The 20,931-nt window shown below is 36.5% G+C and overlaps 3 protein-coding genes across 3 annotated transcripts; all 3 read right to left on the bottom strand.

The window, feature by feature from the left end:
- Window positions 1-988: 988 nt before the first annotated feature.
- LOC121638599 (ferritin, heavy subunit) lies at window positions 989-3,792 on the bottom strand. The gene is made up of 5 exons (XM_041983471.1): window positions 3,503-3,792; window positions 2,877-2,982; window positions 2,129-2,275; window positions 1,727-1,852; window positions 989-1,432 (listed from the first exon to the last, which is right to left on the bottom strand). Exons 2-5 carry the CDS (start codon window positions 2,976-2,978, stop codon window positions 1,274-1,276), a joined length of 534 nt encoding a protein of 177 aa, XP_041839405.1. The 5' UTR covers window positions 2,979-2,982; window positions 3,503-3,792; the 3' UTR covers window positions 989-1,273.
- Window positions 3,793-5,494: 1,702 nt separating this feature from the next.
- On the bottom strand, window positions 5,495-7,953 carry LOC121638615 (60S acidic ribosomal protein P2-like). The gene is made up of 5 exons (XM_041983490.1): window positions 7,873-7,953; window positions 6,728-6,851; window positions 6,561-6,609; window positions 5,948-6,043; window positions 5,495-5,614 (listed from the first exon to the last, which is right to left on the bottom strand). The coding sequence occupies exons 2-5, from the start codon at window positions 6,848-6,850 to the stop codon at window positions 5,535-5,537; spliced, it is 348 nt and encodes a 115-aa protein (XP_041839424.1). The 5' UTR covers window position 6,851; window positions 7,873-7,953; the 3' UTR covers window positions 5,495-5,534.
- Window positions 7,954-11,534: 3,581 nt separating this feature from the next.
- On the bottom strand, window positions 11,535-19,466 carry lin7c (lin-7 homolog C (C. elegans)). The gene is made up of 5 exons (XM_041983459.1): window positions 19,265-19,466; window positions 17,696-17,814; window positions 17,527-17,598; window positions 17,081-17,290; window positions 11,535-16,025 (listed from the first exon to the last, which is right to left on the bottom strand). Exons 1-5 carry the CDS (start codon window positions 19,299-19,301, stop codon window positions 15,858-15,860), a joined length of 606 nt encoding a protein of 201 aa, XP_041839393.1. The 5' UTR covers window positions 19,302-19,466; the 3' UTR covers window positions 11,535-15,857.
- Between the last annotated feature and the right edge of the window lie 1,465 nt (window positions 19,467-20,931).

Consider the following 20,931-nt stretch of genomic DNA (forward strand, 5'->3'; position numbering starts at 1 on the left):
CCCAACATTCAGATTGTTGCTTTAGCCTTTGTTTTGCCTGAACATTTTATTCCTGTTGGCAAAGTGTTTCAAGTATGAGAACCGTTAAATGACAAGTTTTCCCAGATGTTAATCTTACTGGTTTAAAGCCTGTTGTATAAAGACATCTGTTTTCACAGCAGACGAAACTGCTAGGGACCCAAAGTAAAAAAAGTTATAAAGTGCAATGTACATATTTACCTTTATAGACAAATGTCATACTAGACATTAAATGAGTTTTAAGTTACCCTGATGTTGTGGGGTCACTCTGCTGCATCATGAATGAATGTACTGTACCATGCAAAATTTCAATACATTAACCAGGAAGTTAAAGCTTAGTCTTTAATATGTCTTCCAAACAGAGACACTCCCAATGTGGGAAATTTAGGACAAAGGTACTAAACAGGGAATAACCAAACCTCATGATAAATACTTTGTTGCAACGAGGCCGCCTACACACTGGGCAGCTCAGTCTGGAGCAGTGAGTCAACTCAGAAATTTGTAAATGGCTGACCAAAACACTTCACCCAGGTCAACAGTAATGGTAATAAATGGCAAAGTAAACCGAGAAATTTATTATTCTGACATTTCAGATGTTTTGTCAGGACAAGTAAAATGGCCAATTTAAACCTAGCCAAGATTTCAGCTGTACAAGCTGTAAATCAGAGCTTCTTTAAACACCGTTATTAAAGTAAAGGACAGCCAGCAAAACAGGCCTGTAGGACAGATGCTTATTAGTTCTGTAGTAAGCTGCTCATTATGGACTTATAATGTATATTCTCTAAAGGTTACAAAACTCTGAAAACTGTTATTATATCCATCACAGAATATTTTGGTGGGACTTCTTATAGAAATCCATTCATCTAGTTCCATTTTTCTCTGGTAACCGAAGTAAAACATGACAGCAATATTCAAAATTCCCAACACAGGACATCTAAAAACTGAAAAAAATAAAACTCCACACATCAAGTCAGAATCCAGAGGGTTTGATTTATTTGGTCTGATTAACAATTCCTGGCATAAAACAGCAAATATATGGTGATGGCATGAGCAAAACTGAGAAGCGGAAAGAGTTTTAGATGTAACGACTCACAAGAATCTATAGAAGCGTAATGTGAAGTAAATACTAAATAACATTAATACCATAAAGCTTAGATGACTAGCCAGTATCATACACAAGACTTGATATTGTCAAAACAAAGCAGGATACAAATACACAAATAAGGAAGCTTTTGCAAGAAGGATCTGGACGGATTTAGCTGCTTTCTTTGCCCAGAGTGTGTTTGTCGAACAGGTATTCGGCCATCCCGTTCTGAGGAGCACCCATCCGGCGCAGGTTGGTCACCCAGTCTGCCAGCTCTTTGATGGACTTGACCTGCTCGTCAAGGTAGTGGGTCTCAATGAAATCACACATCTGAAAGCAAAATGGAAATATTAAATTAGTGAGCAGCCTGCTGTACAGAACATTTGCCTTAAAACTCATCAGTTGAGAATCTAAATGTCCAAAAGACCACATTGAATCCTAAAGATGCTTCCATAACTAGCAAAAACGAAAAGGGGGGGAAAAAAAAAAAAAAAAAAAAAAAAATCGCTGAATTTGTATTTGCAAACAAATCGTTAAATATGTCAAAAAGTACAAAACGATTCATAGTTCCCAGATATGGTTATTTGATTATGTGCAACCATCAGACAGTAGTTTAATACTCACATGTGGGTCATTGTGATCAGAGCAGAGCTTGTGCAAGTCCAGCAGTGACTGGTTCACACTCTTCTCAAGTTGCAGGGCACATTCGAGAGCCTCGATACCACTCCCCCACTCATCCCTATCTGGCTTCTGCAAGCAAAACAAGTTAGAACTGTTTTTTGATGCATCAAGTTTCAGACAAGGTGTCAGATCCCCTTAAACTGAGTCTGAGTTCAACGTTTTACTAAAGCGAAGAGGGTTGTGTTTAAGATAGATAAGCAGCACATCCCACTCACACCCTCTGTATCTGTACAGCCCAACCCATACAGGTTTTATGATACTCCCGCAAGATATATATATATAAAAAAAAAAAAAAAAAAAAAAAAAAAAACGCATTCATTTTTACTGATTTTAGAAAACTCATACCCTGATATCTTGTAGGAAGATCCTCCCCCCCCTCTGGTTCTGCAGTTTCATTAGCTTCTCTGCGTGCTCACGCTCCTCGTGCGACTGGCCACGGAAGAACTTGGCAAAGTTGTGCAATGCCTGGTCATCCCGGTCAAAGTAATAAGCCTGTAAAGAGAAAATGGGGTTATGTTGGCCTTTCTAACACTAACACATCCATCAGCTGACACAAACAAGTATCAGTGTGCATAAACCATGAATTCAACCCAACTTTTAAGAAGCTAGTCATGTTGGCAGAAGTGTGCAGCAAGAAGGCCCACAAGCTGTACAACTCAGGCCAGAGGAACAAGTCAAAACTCAGAAACGTGTAAATTTCTGACAAACACTTTACATTGAGAAAAACAGAGTGGATACATTGTCTATGCTGGTTAGAGAGACACAGAGCACTCTTTCACGGAAAATAAATCGTGCACACAAAACCGGACCAGCCATTTAACTGGCATCCAAAATCCTTCCTCATTCTACAATTACAGTTTTTAAAAATGAATGCCAACTTCCCTAGTGCTTTAAAGCTGACACACTAAAGTACTTATAACCAAAATTAAAATAACTTTTTTTCATAACCTGAAACTGGTGTACTGTTCCCTTTTCACTCACCACTTCCAGGTCTTGTTAACACCTGTTCCATACAGTTTTTCACATGTCTGCTCACTATGCTGCTGCTGTTTTTTTGTTTTAAGACTTATTCACTAATCACCAATTGACTCACCATTGACAAGTAGACGTAAGAGGCATACAGCTCAAGGTTGATCTGCCTGTTGATTGCAGCCTCGCAGTCTTGGTGGAAGTTTTGTCTTATCTGGGAACTCATGGTTCTGGAGGAAAAAATAAATTTAAACAGGATCACTCAGCACATAAAACAAGCATGAAGGGTTAAATTTTGTTATCAAATTACTATGCCTTCAAATTTTGTTATAATTAAACGAAAACTTGTCTATATCAAGTCTAATTGAAACCATTGTTTCATCAAAAGGTGGCCAGGGCTGTATGGCAAGTAACGTTATGTAACCATAAATCTCAGAAGTTAAAAGCTAACGATTTACAAAAAAAAGCTAATGTTCCTAAAATAATTAAGCTTGCAACTACATTAACATAAAATTGGGGAAGCATTATGGATTTGCTGTCAGGTTTATGCTCGCCATGCTAATGCTAAAGAAAGAACTGCGCAGAGGTTGGCGAACGCCAAGCGCGCCATGGCCACAACAGCGACGGCAAGGTGAAAAACAGAATCAGGACAAATACAAGCCTCCGTTTACATAACGGACACAAATCCATGAGCTACACGCAAACATTCATACACGTGGTTAAACGCAAAGCTCAAAGATTTATTCTTACCTTATCTCAGTGGCAGGTGGTCTTTTGAAGAAGTCGCAGCTGTCGTAGTGTTTGCGTTGTTAGCCAAACAAACGGTTAGCTTCTGAGCTACGCGTGGTTTAGGACAACTCACTTAGCTAATGTCTTGATTGAGTTTAAAATATATTGACGTTATCGGTGGAAATCTAAGTTAATCTTGCCGTCTTGTGATGTTGAAAGACAGTTAAAAGGTTGCCGTTCAAGCACTGTTGAAGCAGGTAACCTTCACCGTCCGCTGTCCAAAGAATCAATCAACTAAGCGTTTCTGCTTGAACGTCGACACTTAAGAGCAGTTGGTACGAACCGTAACGTCACTACTCAAAGTGGGCGGAGCGTAACTGTAACCTAGTAACTAAATAAGCACTGCTATGTTGAGACGTGCAACATTATAACATGCAACACAATGTCAGCATTATGAGGTAATTTTGATATATTAACTGAAACGTGTAATGTTTTAGGGACACATATAAATGCAGGGATTTTACGTAGTTGAATAATTAGAAACATTTCAAGGTGAGAAAAGGATCAAAATAGGGTATATAACCTCAAAAGAAAAGACCCATACATTATGTCAGAGCCAATGAGGACTCAAATTTCACAGAAGACAAGCCTGTTGACTCAGCTTGAGCACATGTGATGACTCAGGTCTGTGGTTGTTCAACAGTGACATTGGCAAATTCCTAAAATCTGGAATTAAGTAACAGCGATATGGTCATGCTCCAGAAGGTGACTAATTGGCTTTAAGAAATATACTGCGTTATCTTGATAAAAGTTCAGTAGTTAAACAATTATTCTATTGGCATAAATTCAGATTACCAACTAGACAAATGCAGCCTACCAGAAGCAACATGTTCAACAATTTGATTTGTAGTGATTAAATGAAGTAATTAAGTCTTTCCGTGTGAATATGTCACCTTTAGTGCCATCTATTAGCCATCTATTAGCTGTACTCATACTCCCACTATATTGAACATAGTTTTGACAAGTTAACATGTACTAAGTGTTTTCACTGTAATTCCACTACAAACAGCCTTTTGGAAGTTCATTCATCCATCAGTACTGAACTGGGTGTTAGCTTACCATCTTCAGTCATCAATGGTTTCAGCACTCAGGTAAAAGGTCTGTTGTTGCTATGGCAGTAAAAGCAGCACATGGACCTGAAGTAAAAAGATGTGAAGGAAACCCACAAATACCTACTGGAACTGTTTGTTTGTGGAAAAAGAAAAGGGGGAGGGGGGGGCAACAAAACCAATCATTCCATATAATTATATTACACTGGGCTCAAGGGTCAACACCCAAAAAATCAATTATTTACTACAGCTTCACAGTAAATCACACAACCAATTTCTGCCGACATTGTGAAATATGATACACACTGACCTGGTTACAACTTACTGTAAAAATGCTGCTTGCAGCATTAAAACTTCCTGTTGATCATAAGATGTTCTGCAACATTATCAGAATTTGTCTCAAACTACTAAGTATTTAATTGTAATAATATTTTACACATTTCATAACTTCTTTGTAGTGAAAAAATATTCCATCTAAAACCATAAAATGTATACATAGTATATACTTTTGGAACTGACTTTCTAATGGCGTTTTCACTGTTTTTATTTAATGTCCTATTCATTAATCTTTTAGGATAAAGACATGCTACAATTTGATCATTTCCCCCCCGTTTTAATCCATTGTTCTGAATCAGCGTGACTTTGCACATTTAAATGGTTAGATGTAGACAAGCTGTAAATACAGGTGTTGGTGCTGCAGGTGTGTGATGTAGTGATCAGCGTCTACTGATTACAAGTTGAAAATCCTGTTCTACCGAAAGCCAAGGTGAAGTCTATAATCAAGATCATATATACTGTGTGCGTTCAAATGACTTGAGCTTTCACAAAGGCTTTAAAATTGAGGCCCTCAATATGTCATGGATCTATACAAATTTTGAAACACACAAAATTTCTTTGGGGTTTGTTTTTTTTTTTTACAAACTTTATTCAGCATCTGAAAAAGTTTAGTCAAAAAGGCCGAATCCCATGTCGTCGTCAGACTCTTCAGACTCTTCTTTCTTCTCTTCCTTCTTCTCCTCAGCAGCTGTAGAACAAGCACGAGGTCATTTTCTGCATATTAACTTACAATTATTTAAGCTCTTTGCTTTATATAACCTGAGGTAACCCTTAGAAATTTGCAAATTATGAAATTTCTACATTACCCTCTTAAAAATCCTAGCATAAAATACATGGCATATATTAACTTGTACCCACCAGGTATTGAGAGGTTAAAAACATGTCCATCTGAGTCCTTAAATTCTATGAGGAATTAACTAATTTGGAGCATGCCATCTTAATAACATATCACACACAGGGACAGGCACTGTGCCAAATGTCAACGATGGTGAAAAACAAGGCGCTAAGCTAAAATGCTCACCTGCAGCAGGAGCCGCAGCTCCGCCTGAGCCAGCAGCTGCAGAGCTGGCAACAGCTACGGCGCCACCTGCTGGCATACTGGCCAGCTTACCATAACCTGAGAAGACATGTTGGCAGACATTAAAGCAAATGGAACGCATGATAGCAAAGTAACAAGATAGGTCAAAAATACTTAATACAACTTATTGAGGGCAATGTAAGGTTGAGTATTTTGGCCAAGGATACTTTGACATAGCAAGTAGGTAAGTCAGAGGACTGATGAGCAAATGTTCCCAAAATGTTCATGTTCTAGTACTGAAATGTATTTAGTCTTAACCATCACACCTACAGTCAATTTAGAATAAGCTCTAAAAACATGCATGGTTTGGAGTAAAGGATGAAGCTGCAGCACAAAAGTAAATGCATGTAGGAAAAAAGATCCAGACAGAAAAGTCAGGCTGTTCAGTAAAATTAAGTTGCATGAATCAAGGGAAAAAATAAATTGAGAAAAAATATTAACCAGTTTAAATCCAAAGACATTAAACTATAAGACTTTAGCCAAATCAAATCTTAAAAAAAAAAGACCACCACACCTAACCCATGGACAAACACCCACACAACAAAAACAGACTCACCGCTGGCAATCACTTCTTCTACATTCTTGCCTTTGAGCTCAGAGATGACCTGTACAAAAATAAACAAATAAATAAAATACATGGACATCGCAAAAGGCTCCACCCAGATCCAATCATAAGTGGGGTCAGAATATGAGGAACAGAAAAATGAGCACTCATCTCCATACCTTTTCCAAGCGCCCAGCATCGGACTCAATCCCAACGCTCTCCAGGATCTTCTTGATGTCCTTGGCCTCAGGGTTTGCATTGCCACCCAGGGCAGCGAGGAGGTAAGCAGCAACGTAACGCATTCTAAAACATTTATACCGGGAAAGAGTGAACAAGTGCACGGGTAACATTTATATGAATGTAAAAACACAAAAATAGCTTAAAATGTATTTTAGCCTGTTCTCAACTTTTCTGGTTACCCCTAACAAAAGCAACCAACATGTTTGTTTTCCCCCCCACAGAGGATAAGCCTTTTCAAGCCGTTAGAAATCCTAGACCATAATGTATGATAGGGTATAAATTATGAAAAAGTTAGGAATGATCAATTATAAGTATACCGTTGTAAAAAGAGGGGAAAAGTTTCAAGTATGCCATATCTCCAAATCCATAACTCGTTATTAAATGCCAGTTGTTCAAGTAGTATAATGTGCAGACATATATTTTATAACCCCAGCAAGAGGTGCTGAATGAGTTTCTTGCATTATAACACTTGACCCCAAAAAAATAATTGAGACAACTCTGTGCAAATCTCCTACAAGTAAGGATGACCTAGCATCCAAAGCTGAGCATCATTTAGGAGAATAGCATCCCATGGAGCTGGGATGTCCAAGTCTGGAACTTGAAATCTACCACCCTCAAACCTCTAGACACGTCCCTTCCCCAACACACATGAATCAAATTAATGGCTCGTGGCCAGGCCGCTGCAAAACTGAATGCCATGTGGATAAGGGATTACAGCCATTTGAGTAAGGTGTATTGGAAAAGGGCTACATATAAAAGTTGCAGAACAGTAGATCTCGAGGACCGGATTTGGGCAACCCTGCTATACAACATTCGGTACGTTTCTATCCAATCAAACAAATAGTTGGAAAATGACTATAGAAGAAATACTTTGCGGAATAGCACCCATGAGCCTCGCTTTTTTCGCACACCCTACCATCAGCTAACAGAGCCACGGCTAAGCTAACAGTAAAAGGCATATATACCACCAAAATGCTGCTCTTTAAAAATTTGGGTGGACAATGTTGGGCGTTTACTTTTTTCTTTGATTGGTGTGATTATTTCCCTGCTTGTTACGGTTTTAATTTCGTTAATTAAAACTCACTTGAGCTAAGACAGGCGAACGCGTGTTCACTTCGAGGTTGGCACCGACAGAAAGGAAGTTACGTCATTGGATGGAAGCGGAAGAAACCTATTCTTCTTCGTGAAGTATAAAAAGTTATTTGAAAACCATAGCGACACCTGCTGTACAGGAATATGTTTGCATCACAGTGCAAACACATGCCAGTAAGATGAAGAGCTCTAAAGGGGCTTTTGTCCCTTTTCAAGACAAAACGGTTTACATGGTGGCAGAACATAATTTGTTAATAAAAAATACAGAATTCTACATCCTGCTTGATGAAAATTGTTTAGAAAATCATTACTCTGCAATATCTTTTAAATTCCTTTGCAGTTTCTTCTTACAGGTCAGAGCTGAAATGATTTCAAGTTGAAATTGTTATTGTTATATGCTTTTTATATTAGCTACAAATACAATTGTATAACGAGTTTGGATGTTTGTATTCCTAAAGTGTTTATAAGTAAAAAGTGGTTATTAAAAAAATAAATAAAATAAAAATGATCCAATACAGATGACAGGCAACTTTTTTGGAGACCCTTCCATATTTACTCTCAGTATTTCTATTCTTTAACAGGTCATACCTCATCATTGGGTCAGTGTGACATGCTAGTTATCCCAGACTGAACAGAAAAAATCCCTTAACAACTTTTTTCCATATAAACTTGGTGCTTTTGTGACACTACAGTAGCTTACTCACCTCTCAGCAGTTCCAGCATTTTCTTGTCTGGCTCAGATAGTCACATTGGTCAGTCATTTCTCTGAAAACTCTCTAAATATTCTTCCCCAAATCATACCTATATGAGTTATAATGTATATTAATCTAAACTAATTTCTTCTTCCTTGTTTGTAGCTACTGCTGTCGATTTGGCTCCCGGTCCAGTTTGCCCTCCTGCTCCTTCCTCAGCCTCTGCTGCTGCTGTTGCTGAGTTTGCTGTGATTGATTTTGGCTGCCAGAAAAGACGAAGCAAACCATCCACACACTGCGAGTCTGCAACGGATGGCATCAACGTCATGAGAAACCAGCAGATGCGCAGAGATCTCAAGCTGTAGTGTGAACAACCAGCTCTAATAAATCTCTGTCACATGCACTGCTTGGTTCCAGGCAAATAGCCTTGATCTGCCCCTGAGCTCCCGTTAAGAGTTCCCCTCAGACGTTCAGTGCATGTAGATTGCCTGGATAGAGCAACTTTTTAAAGTATACTTATAGTGTGAAAACCTTAGGATGACTTCAAGGAAGAAAGCAGCAGGTTTACCCAAATTTTGAGTCTGTTTGTTAAAGTACTGCCTGAACAAGGATAAAATCCAACTCATTTGTCTGATAAAGAATAAATATTATATACTACGGGACAGATTTGCAACCTTTGACTCCTGACTCCACAACATGCGCTTGTTTTCATAAAACGCTTGTAAAAGTAATTTCCCTCTTTTTAATTGTCTTTTGTGTGTTTTAACTGGATACCTTATGTAACTGTGTTTTTGTACTGGCTGCTGCCTTCTTGGACCAGGACTTCCTTGTCAAAGAGGTTTTTAATTTCAATGGGATTTCTTTTCCTGGTTAAAGGTTAAATAAAATAAAATTGGTTGTAGGGAATTTGACATTTGTTTTTTCTTTTTTGCCCACATATCTGCTCATCAGGCTGGTGCGATGGGCTCCAGGCATTGGAATAAATGGTTATAGAAAGTGGATGAATGGATGGATCAGCTAGTCAGATGCATCTCAGTTGATTAAAAAATCACCAAAAGAGAGAGAAAAAAATTTAATTTGTCTTAAGATTCTAATTTTCTGGCATACTAAACTTTTAATTAGCTGTAAGTTATATTCATCAACATGAAAAGTAATAAACAACTGGAATATCTGTGTGATAATGCTGCACTTCACTTTTTGGATTGACTCACTGCAAAAAATAAACTTTTTGCTAATATTCTTATTTATTTAGAGGCACCTGTACAGGTGTCTTCCATGACATTAACCACACCTACCACTGGGATCATTTGAATTGAACCAGTATTACTGGCAACAACTGCTCTTTCCCATTTATTTAAGTTAAAATGGCTGCTATGAAAATGACTTATGAATCTAATAAAGGAAGAGCGAGAAAGCTTTTTTGTGTGTTTTCTCCTTTTCTTACAGTAAAGGACATGTGTTGAAAGAGGAACACTGAGGTGCAAAAGATCACTGGTCGACCTGTCGACAGAAATCGACTGTATTGTGTATAATGTGCATAGTTTGATGCTGATGTTTCAGAATAAGAGACAAAGGCTTATCTTCTGATAATGAAGTGAGATCCCAGTTGTCTACTTAGAAATAAGAAAAGCAATTTAGTTTAAAAGATGTTCCAACAAGGTGTTTCAAATTCGTAAATGTAAGCACGATTTATTGAGCTTCTAGTCCAACTATTGTTATATTCTACATCACAGCATTTTACATTCTACATCAACAAATACAGTAATTTAGATAACAAATCAGGCAACAGAAAATAACATCACATCAGCTACAGGCATTAATATTAAATAATCACTGACTGAAACATCTCAAAATATTATAAAAATGTAACAAATGTTCCAAGTTTGGTATTGGTCCTATAAAGAAAAGAACAATCATTTCAGAGCTCAGAGAAGCAGAACTGATCTCGGACAGTTGATGCGTCCTGCGTCATCGCTGCTTTCCAGACAGGCTGAGCTGAAACGTATCTGGTACACAGTCAAAATGGAAGTACCAACCATTCCTGGTATCTCTTTTGTAGGAAAATCACTTATAAAAATTGAGAAAAATATCAAAAGAAAACATTATAAAAATTATTCTGTCGACTATTCTGATTCATAGACAAGGAAAGCGGCTAAAAAGTTGAAGGGTGTTACACTGCAGTGACATTGAGTGGCAACTGCAATATTTTATTACATCTTCTTACTGTTTTACTATACAATTTTGTTTGTGGGGAGTGAAACTGAGCAAGCTACTGTTTAACATATTATACATTATTTTAAGACTTTTTGTACACCACTCTCTGCCTCCATGTAGCCTATGGATTGGTCTCTTACTGTACTAATCACAAAAATTTGGATCAGCATTTTGACTCATATGAGTCAAAAATAACAAAAAAACAAACAAAAAAAAACAATTAAATATACTTGTTCTGAAATATGAGAATATTTAAGTGTCAATTAATGTAAAATATTTTTAAGTTTGCACAATTATTTCACTTTTCAGCCAAATTATTTGATTACAGGATAAAAAGACAAATACTTTAATAGTTGATTATATTATCAATGCTCTGTAGAGAGTTTCAATGCAAAGTGTTGCTTCCTGTTCTTTTACAATCATCCTCACTATTATTAGATTAAAAAGTTACCTCCTTGTTATCAGTATGAACATGTTATGGTAAAAAGCTTTGCAAATGTCATGTGACCTACATCTGTCCAAGTGCAGCAGTCCCAAAAAAATGTTGTTCATCCAGGATTAATATAGTCATTTTCAATAAGATTCTGTAAATGAAAGTATTTGCACCTATACGGATCAATTCCAAAGTTTGTAAAAGACTTTGCATAGATTATCAATTTGCATTGTGTTTCATTTTACATTCCATTCCACCATTCAACAATTTTTCCTTAGGATACACATTGATAATAGCATGTGTAATAAACAGAACTGGGCCATGTACTCATCTTTTTTTTTTTTTTTTGCAGTATTTTAAGTCACAGGTAATTCAGTAACAGATAAAACTTTCCACAGACTTGGATGAAGACAATCCTGCTGGTGAACCTGACATTCAAAGTGTCAACAGACTCTGAGGTGAATAGTCCACCGACAAAAACTTCTCACTTTACTTCGGTGAGCAGACACTTCACTTCCAGTTATTGGGGGAATATTATAATAGCATTAGAGTAAACATACACAGGGGTGCTCGATGCTGTGATGCTGTGGACTGAGTAAAAAGCTTTTGATTTTCTCTGTAGATCATCATGCATCTAACTGCAGCCAAATTAACCACACAGACGCTGAGTTACCTGAAAGGTGATTTTGTCAGATGATGCTGCCTTTATAAAAAAAAAACAAAAACAAAACAGATTTTATTAGAATACAGTGGTCATGTTGAAATGCTTTAAGTGACCTTAATGTCACTCAGTTGTTATGAGCTGCTTCTCATCATTATCAGGGTTTTGTAGGGTGGTTAAAAGAGCTTTAATTTCATAAGCTTTGTTCAAAATTTAATAGATTTTAAACATTTTAAAAGTCCGGTTGTTACAGATTGATGTCTGATACCCCGCTTTAACTTTGCTATGACATTATTTTTGACCGATGTACCCAAAGCTGTGACAGGCATACGGACGTACTACTTAGTGACACATTTTAATGTAGATTGCTGAAAGCAAATAAATACACTTCCATATATTCCCCAATACAGCTCTGGTGTATATGATTAAAAAAACACCAAACTGTGCCAAATTTAAGATTCCTTGGGTTCCAAACTATGCAAGTAGGCTTAATGTCATGTCTATTACAGCACTACATGAAAATTTAATAAAAATTAAGAATATACCAAAGATTTAGTGGCACATTTAATAGTTTAATCATTTGTTATGATGCTGTGACAAAACTTAAAAGTACTTTTTTCATTCAAAAGGATTCATTTCTGAAGAAAGCACCAAGATCAGAGGACACGAATAGAAACCATAATTATAAAGTTACTTTATCCACCATCTCATTTCTATTTAATTTACATTAATAACAGTTATCTGCATTATTATTATTATCTGCTTAGTACCTCAATGATGCAAAATGATCCTGAGACCAGACTATAGTATGGCTTTATCGGCCTATACATTGTTTATAACATGAAACGCACATAACTTAACCTAACCGCAGAAAATAAATAAAGACAAAATTGTGACTAAATTTCCATTAATAAATTTATTTAAGAGATAGTTTAATATAGTCAAACACTGGAAAGGTTTCTAAAAAACATGTTTAATAATTAAAACATTTCTCTTCACTGGACGAGCATGAAAAGTCTCTAAATGCTCATTTATGTAGATGATTTAAAAGTAAAGACTAGCAGACTTGTCTGATGCATGTCCAAGAGCTGGATTTAAGCTTCTCAATAGGGGAAAGTTTATCTAAGACTAATAACTGACAACATAAGACATTTTCTTATCATATGAGGACTAATATGTTATCCAAACATGCATCATGTGTAGGGATATAAAAGTGTGTGTTCACCATAGTGGAAATTATTGTAAGCGTTTTGAGATTATTCTGCTCAGAAACAGACACAAGAGCAGACGTGGCTGTTTGGCAGTAGTCAAGAAGAAAATACCACCATTTTAACATGATCGGTTATTTGTAAATTACATACAAGTACCACGTGTTTGACTAAAATTAGGATTTTAATGGTGTAATGACATTTGTTAATCATGAAGAGGGGAAATAGCGATGGTACAGATCAGGAGATTTAAATTATTGCTCAAAATTATTTATGTATGCTTTAATTAATCATTTTAGAAATAAATGAATATTTAAATTTATAAACATCTTATGCTAGCACCTGTGTAGTCTTGTCTTTAATCCAAGTCCTTTACAATATAACTGATCTTCAAGATGATTAAAAAAACAAATGAAGTGAATGTTTTCAGACATTTGTGTTGAAAAAAATATGTAAAAAATACACATAAATGAAACAACGCAAAGGATTTACAGCATAACTCCATAAACTCTACTCGGTAAATTCGGTATCAGTATGTAGAAGCTTAACACAGTATTCGTAGTAATATCTGTAAATTCGTTCTTTTTGAGAGTGATTAAAGTTGACTTTGGGCAATACTGTGGCCTATTTACTTTTTTTGACATAATCATGGCTCTAATATTACCAGATTTAACTTAATTGTTAATGACTGAATTTTCAAAGCATTGTACTTTACACCGTCAGATGGAAGTTTACATGCAGTGATTCAATGTCCTTTAGGTTTTTATGAATTCAGGTCAGGGTCAAAAATGCTCAGAAACCCACCTAAATTATCCATTTTGTAGTTTTCAGATCATCAAAGTGTCTCAATGTTAACTTAGTAAAGCCTTTTAACTTCCTGTTAATGATAGTGATGGATTGGAGCTGAAAGCTTCTGTTTTAGCCTCAAGATGTTGTTTCATTCTTTTCCTCGTCAACAAAAGTCTGCAGATCCCAACATCTTAAGACCAAAAGAACATTATGTGCATACAAGTTATTGGGAGGTGTGACCAGTCTGCCAAGGTCAGGGAGACCCAAAATGTCAAACCATCTCTAAGTTACATCAAATAAATTGAGAGACAACTATCCATGAAGAAGTCTTCACCCCCAAATAACCCCTTCAAGCTTGACTAAGGTTTGTAGCTGACTCTCAACAAGTGTCAGGGTCAGATGAAAATGGAGTTGTCCGTCCACGACGACAGGTACATTTAGAGAATCAGCACACTACACTAATTGCCAAATATAGTTGTGGCAGCATTATTCTCTGGGGGTGTTTTTGCACCAACAGCACCAAAAAGAAAAAGGTTTAGTTTAGAATTCTTCAGCTTTAAACTCATACCATCACCTACACAGCTAAAACTAAAACACGGTCTGGTTTTCAGACAGAAATATGGAGCCAAACACACATCAAATGGTGTCTATCCCTTGATATTAGACAACGCAGCATAACATTAGCATCTGGAAATTACCAAAGCAATTCTCTCAACCCTGTGGACAATATGTGGGCTGTGCTTAAAGGTTAGGTCCATCTCAGGAGACCAACAAGTTTTACTGAACTCTACCAATTCTGCCAAAAAGAGCGGTGAAATATCCAACCAGACTTGTTCATAGATGGCTAACAAAAGCACCTGGTTAAGGTGCAAATTCCTGACAGAAATTTAACTAAAGCGTAAGTGTAATGGATTTGTTTTCTTAAGCCTGCATTGATTTTAGAAAAACAAAAACTTCATAAAAACTTAGTCAAGTTGTTGATGATGATATAAACTGCCCAATTAAAAAAAAAAGAATAAAAAAACAAACTGTATTTCAGCTAATTTAAATGAGATCCTTACTCTAAAGATCTGAGTCTCTCTGGTGGCACTGATTTAATTCTTGAGTTGCTGAGACCCCATTACATCACTTACACTCACTGTTGGGCTTTTTATAGCACTGCATGATTTTGGAAAACACAAAAGCTAAACCCAGAGAAGAACCTAAAAATTAGCATAATTTTTTAAGTTAGTTTACAGACGTTACACTTGTAACTGAACATCTAGTCTGTTACTAATTCATATAAACTGTCATCGACTCCTCGAAAGCCTCCTTTTTCTGGACATGCTTTTTGAGAGGCAAAAAAAAGAAAAAAAAATTCAATAAAACAGCATTTTTTTAAAGTTTGCACAATTAAATGGTTTTATATTTCACTACCATGCATTTATAACAAATCAAAAGAACTTTTTGACGGACATATGCAAAGTATGAATAGTTCTTGTCACAAGCATTTAATCATCAGTACTAGACCTTAAACCATTAAAAGAAAACAAGGTTAGTTGACACAGTACATAAGATCAGTGTGTTTGCCCTGAGGCACTTGGTAGTGGCTGTGATAAAACAATTAAAAACACTACCGTTCTTGTCAAAGGAGTCATACATTTAAGTCTCAAAAGTACTCAAAGTTGCATTCAAATAGTCAACTCAAAAGTAAAGCACAATGTGTGACTCGCTGACAATCATGATCATTCTAGTGTTCATCTAGAGTTTAGTGTCTGGTACAGTAACGATGGCAAATATTAAAAATGCTACAGAGGAGGTTAGAAGCACAATATACAATATGTTAGAGTAGGAACCACAACTAAAATTTTTTTTTTTTTTTTTTTGTGCAAGGAGATAAGAAAGAGACCAGAACAGATGGCCAGAGAAGGCTAGAGAGGAGAAGGGACATGGGAGCTGGGCATCAACATGGAAAAAAAAAGAAAGAAAAAAAAAAAAATCCTACTGGGGATAGCTGTTCTGTTGCCGGCGCTTCGCTGACCTCATTTTCTCAAAGCGTGACTCCATTTCCTCGAGGACTTTGGGGGTGTACCTTACTACCAGCTTCACTGTGCCCTGAGCAGCTTTGAGGAGCTCCACAGCTTTCTCATGGTGCTCACCTTCCACACTCTGGGGAAAAACAAAAAAAAAAAAAAACTGTTTTGTTTCGAGACATTACAAAGTGACTTTTAGGGTGTCAATAGTTTTTATGCACTAACCCACAGCATTTCCTTCAGTAGTTGTTCACATCAGTAACACTGCTGAGCCAAAGGTTGACAGAAAGTATTTATCAAAAGTTTCAGCATTTCTGAAGTTTCCTGTAAAATCTGAGTTCTGCACAGATTCCCCAGCATCTTCATTTCTAAAATAAAGCCATTGCCATGGTTTTTGATGTTTTTACACTACTTATTGTTGATGTGGATACAGATCTCACAACAGCCTGTTCATGCCCAAGTGAGAAATCCTAACAAAAGCTCTTGAAGGTAATAGAATAAATAGAAAAAAATATTCTTTTAAAAAAAAAAAAAAAAAAAATTATATACACTGCCATTATGACGTCCCATCTTGTTTGAATTCGTGCTTGTGTTGTTCTTACTCTCAAATGTAAGTCACTTTGGATAACAGCGTCTGCTAAATGACTGTAGAATAGAATAGAATAATAACAGTATCTGGGATGATCTGGTCAAGCCAAGTTCGAGTCGAAGTGAACATATAGGCACCTTCTACAATCTTCCCCACCTGGCACACAGCAAATCCATTTTATTCTGATGGGAAAGTGCATTTGAGTCTGTTTCATGCACCTCCTTGCTTTGCTATTTCCCTCTGCAGGACCTCTACTAGAGACATTATTGTTGGCTTATGTTACAAATGGCAAATGGCCTCACTTGTAGATTGATTTTGATGTCTACTGAGCAGTAGATGCTAACTTCCACTTTTTTTTCCTGAGCTTTCATTGATTATCATAGAATCATAAACACAAACCTATGTATATGCCATTAAAAAAATAAACAAAAGAAATAAGAGGAAATTATCATAATTCGGTTGTTCTGGGTACTCTGCATGCAGCTGTATATAAACATGCATGTACTGTCTGCAAAAAATGGGTACATACCATCAAACTTGGGTGTATTTCAGACTAAATTTACCATCCTGGACTAAGTCATGATTCACTGAACTGAACGTACCACCCCGTTAACAGAGAGAAGCTGGTCGCCTCTTTTCAGGCCTCCATGTCGGTCAGCGATGCCTCCAGGGATGATCCGTGAGATGTAAATAGGTGAGTTTTGTTCCTTTCCACCCATTATATTGAAGCCCAGTCCCTCTTCCGTCTTAGGCAGCTCCACAACGCGTGGATGTGAGTGTCCTTCACTTGCTGCAAAAGCAGCCACTGTAGCCTACAGAGAAGCAAGATGTTTCATTTAGTCTTTAATTTAGTTTTTTTTTTCCATTTAGGTCTAGTCTATACTGCGTTTGCTACAAAAAAAATGTACTGTTCAAGTAGCATGACCTTAAGAAATGAATCTCTGAAGTTTATCTTGAAAAAGCCAGCTCAACTTGAATTGTATAAGAGAGTAAGTTTATGTTCACACTGCAGGCCTTGATACCATTTAAGTTAGTTAGTCGGACCTACCTTAGCTGTGGCATTGGCCCTCACTTCAGGACTGCTGTTGATGTCCACTGTTTCATAAACATGTTCATAAACCTTAAGGGACATTGACAAGACAAAAATAAACAAACCAAACAAGGTGGGACACCAGAATAGAAAAGAAACCTCAGAGGGTTTAAATAAGGAGTCTCACTTCTCTGACAGCATTACAGAATTCACTCTGTAAGACTCTCTGCAGAGCCTGCAGCTTCTGAGGAGGCACTTCTCCTGTCCTCTGCAGCTTATCAAGCAGTTCAATTGCACGGTTAATATCTAATAAGAGAAACATAGAGAACACCATTAATGTTTTACATTCACATCTTCATTACACCACTTGTCATTTTCAGTCTCAACACAAAAAAAAAACAAAAACAACAAAAAAATAACAAAAAACAAAAATGAAGGAATCTATATGTGTTTACAAATCATTGAAATGAGTATAGAAATATCTGAGGGAATTATAAATAAGCTTTATAAAGTATTCTAATAAATAGCTTGGTTTTTGTGACAAGCTCTTGTCCAAAGTAACATAATTATGAACCACCCAAGTACTGAAGTTAGCTTTCCAATTCACTATGGAAACATAACATCCAGAACGGCAAATACTAATTAAACTAGTTTGAATCTCTGTTGCAAGTTTAAAGGTTTATGTCTGGGAATCGTTAAATGTGTTGATGTTTTCTGAAACAACACATTTTAAAGTCACTCAACTTCCATTTTAAACAAAGTTGCTTAACTGCTGCTGGCAATGAAAATAATATAGCATCTTGCAGATGACTAATACCAGTATGTTTTGTAAGACAGTAAGTTTTTAATCCACTTTAATTGTAATTTAAAAAAGAAAAATGTCTTTTTCTTTATTTGTAATGGCCGATGGAAGACATTAATTTAAATGTAAACCAGCTAAGCAAACAGAGCGATTTCTACTGTCCCTTAGAAAGATAAGCATCAAGCTAAAATATACACCAAAACATCCAACAAGTCCAATCCCTAATTTCTTATACAGTTATACATGCACGTGATGGGATGGGTCAAACATGTACTGTATTTTGCTTTAATTTTCATCCTTATATTATTTTTGTCAGCTAATCAGCAAGCCTCTGCTAGCTGCTACTGTAGCCATGTTTGATATTACGTAATTAGCAACAGCCTCCATCGTCTTCATCCTTCAGAATATTAGAAATCAAAGCGGTGGTTTCACACGAAGCGCATTTTCTTTCGTGTATTCGTGTGTGAGTGGGGTAAGGGTGACAGTACAAGTCTGGCAGGCAAATTAGAGGATTTTTGTTTTGGTTTTTTTGTGCCGAGGCTAATTTATTCAGATACAACATTAAGGTTACAACCATCTGTAAAACAAAACAATCACATTTCACTGATGCAAATAGTAACGAAGGATAAGTGATCACTGTGATACCTCATATTTACAAATAAGTTGCATTAACAAACCAGCCGGACTGGCAAATAACTACTCATCTATATCAGCTAGTTAGCTAGTGCGCGAATTAAACAGTTAAGTCATGAAAGCTATGGCTTTTTAAGCTTTGTGCTACATATATACGCAACCAGTCATTGACGATCTGCGAGAAAACATCAACACTAGGTTATTCAAACTATAAAAGTGTGTAGTAAAAAAGAATCTCCCGTTTTATGCAAGGAATACAAAGCTAAGTTAATGTATCTCTCTTATCACAACAAATAAAGCTAGCTAGCTAATTAACATTACCTCTTTCCAGTCGCACAGGCTCCCCAAGTGATGCCATTTTCTAAATGAAAGTCTATTCGAGCTTAGATAGATTTCCCCCTACAAGAAATATACAGAGAACTAAATGTGGTAATCCTGACTAACGTTCGGTGCGCTTAACTGAGACGATAAATCAGATTAGCTAAGTTAGCCCGGCTAGGCTAGCTGCCAGTGTCATGGTGCGTTCAGGTACACCTCGTAAAGTTGACAGCTGTATATATATATATATATATATATATATATATATAGTTATATTTAGAGTTTTCGTTATTACTAACTAACGTTATAACTAAACTAATTTCAAAATATTAATTATAATATACTGAAATACATTATTTACGTGTGGCAATTCAAACTCATGGCTCAGTGCAGTGAGCAGTTATTTCCTCTTTCCTTTTATTAAACTCTCTTACATTTAATCCTTTGATATTGTCTTTCAAGTTTTTTTCCAACTCTAGATTGAATCAGTTCTAAGTCAGGATTTACTCTAAAAATGTGTTTGATATCTTTCTACTGAAAATAAATATTTAGAGGCTTTAGAGTCATCTTCAAGATAGAGAAATATCGATGCAACAGCTCCATCCAACTTGCCTAATATACGACAGAATGGTCTGATAGTCAAATTTTCCAGCTTTAGTCGAACTGATAAAGTGGATGGATTCAAAGGTCTTGACCCTAACAACCTCTACGGGAAGTTGGAAGGAATGTCCTGTGTCAACAGGGGCTGAGCCAGGAGACTTTCTGAGAAGAGTAGTCTCTACTGCCCTCCACTGATTTGCTGCAACACTACATCAGACTTCATGGTACATAAATCAGCAAAAGACTGCTGCTGCACTGCTCTCTGTAGGCAGAAACTTTGGAGCATGATTCATTTCTGACCACACCCCGCTGGTGATGAAACACAGTTTGCCTTCGACAGCTGATGAAAAATACCTGCAGTGACATCTCTGATTGGTGTATAGCAAGATACGCCATGCAGCTGAACACTAGTGCAGCAGCAGTTTATCTGTTTTAGAGACAAAAGCTTAGTTTGTTTCCGTAATTATGTTAATCTACTACTCTGGCTCAAAGAAATCTCACTTAATACTATAAAATATATTCAGATAAATAATGTACAGCCACAGAGGACAGTTTCAACTGTCTCTCTGCAAACTTGGTCTACACCCTGGCTCATAAAAAAAAAGAGGTGATCCCACTACTTTAATATAAGTGTAATTAGCAGATGACAGTTTCCTCAAAATAGCATGAAAGCCCTACTCATGAGGAAAGAGGCCTCAAAATACCTTATCTAATAAGAATCCCTGTATGTTTGATTCATTGTCGTCTATGTAGTGGATTTGTTAGTGCTTGAATTTGATTTTAAAAAAACAAAAGAAAATCCAGCTCCATCTTAAGGTGGAATTTGTTTAAAGATCAGACCAACTGCTTTCTTTCCTGCATCACAATAGCATTACTTGCGATATTGTTTATATTTACATGTGTTTTGTGGCCATAGCAAGAAGCCTTTTGTTGGATATTCATGACAGCAGTACATTTGAGAATCTATTGATTGAATATATCCTCCCACCACCTTTGTGGTTTTTTTTTTTTTTTTTTTTTTTTTTTTTTACCTTTTTCCCAAAAATGTAACTCACAGTGTCTTCATTGGG

Source organism: Melanotaenia boesemani, chromosome 1, assembly GCF_017639745.1.
Source record: "Melanotaenia boesemani isolate fMelBoe1 chromosome 1, fMelBoe1.pri, whole genome shotgun sequence".
Lineage (NCBI taxonomy): Eukaryota > Metazoa > Chordata > Actinopteri > Atheriniformes > Melanotaeniidae > Melanotaenia > Melanotaenia boesemani.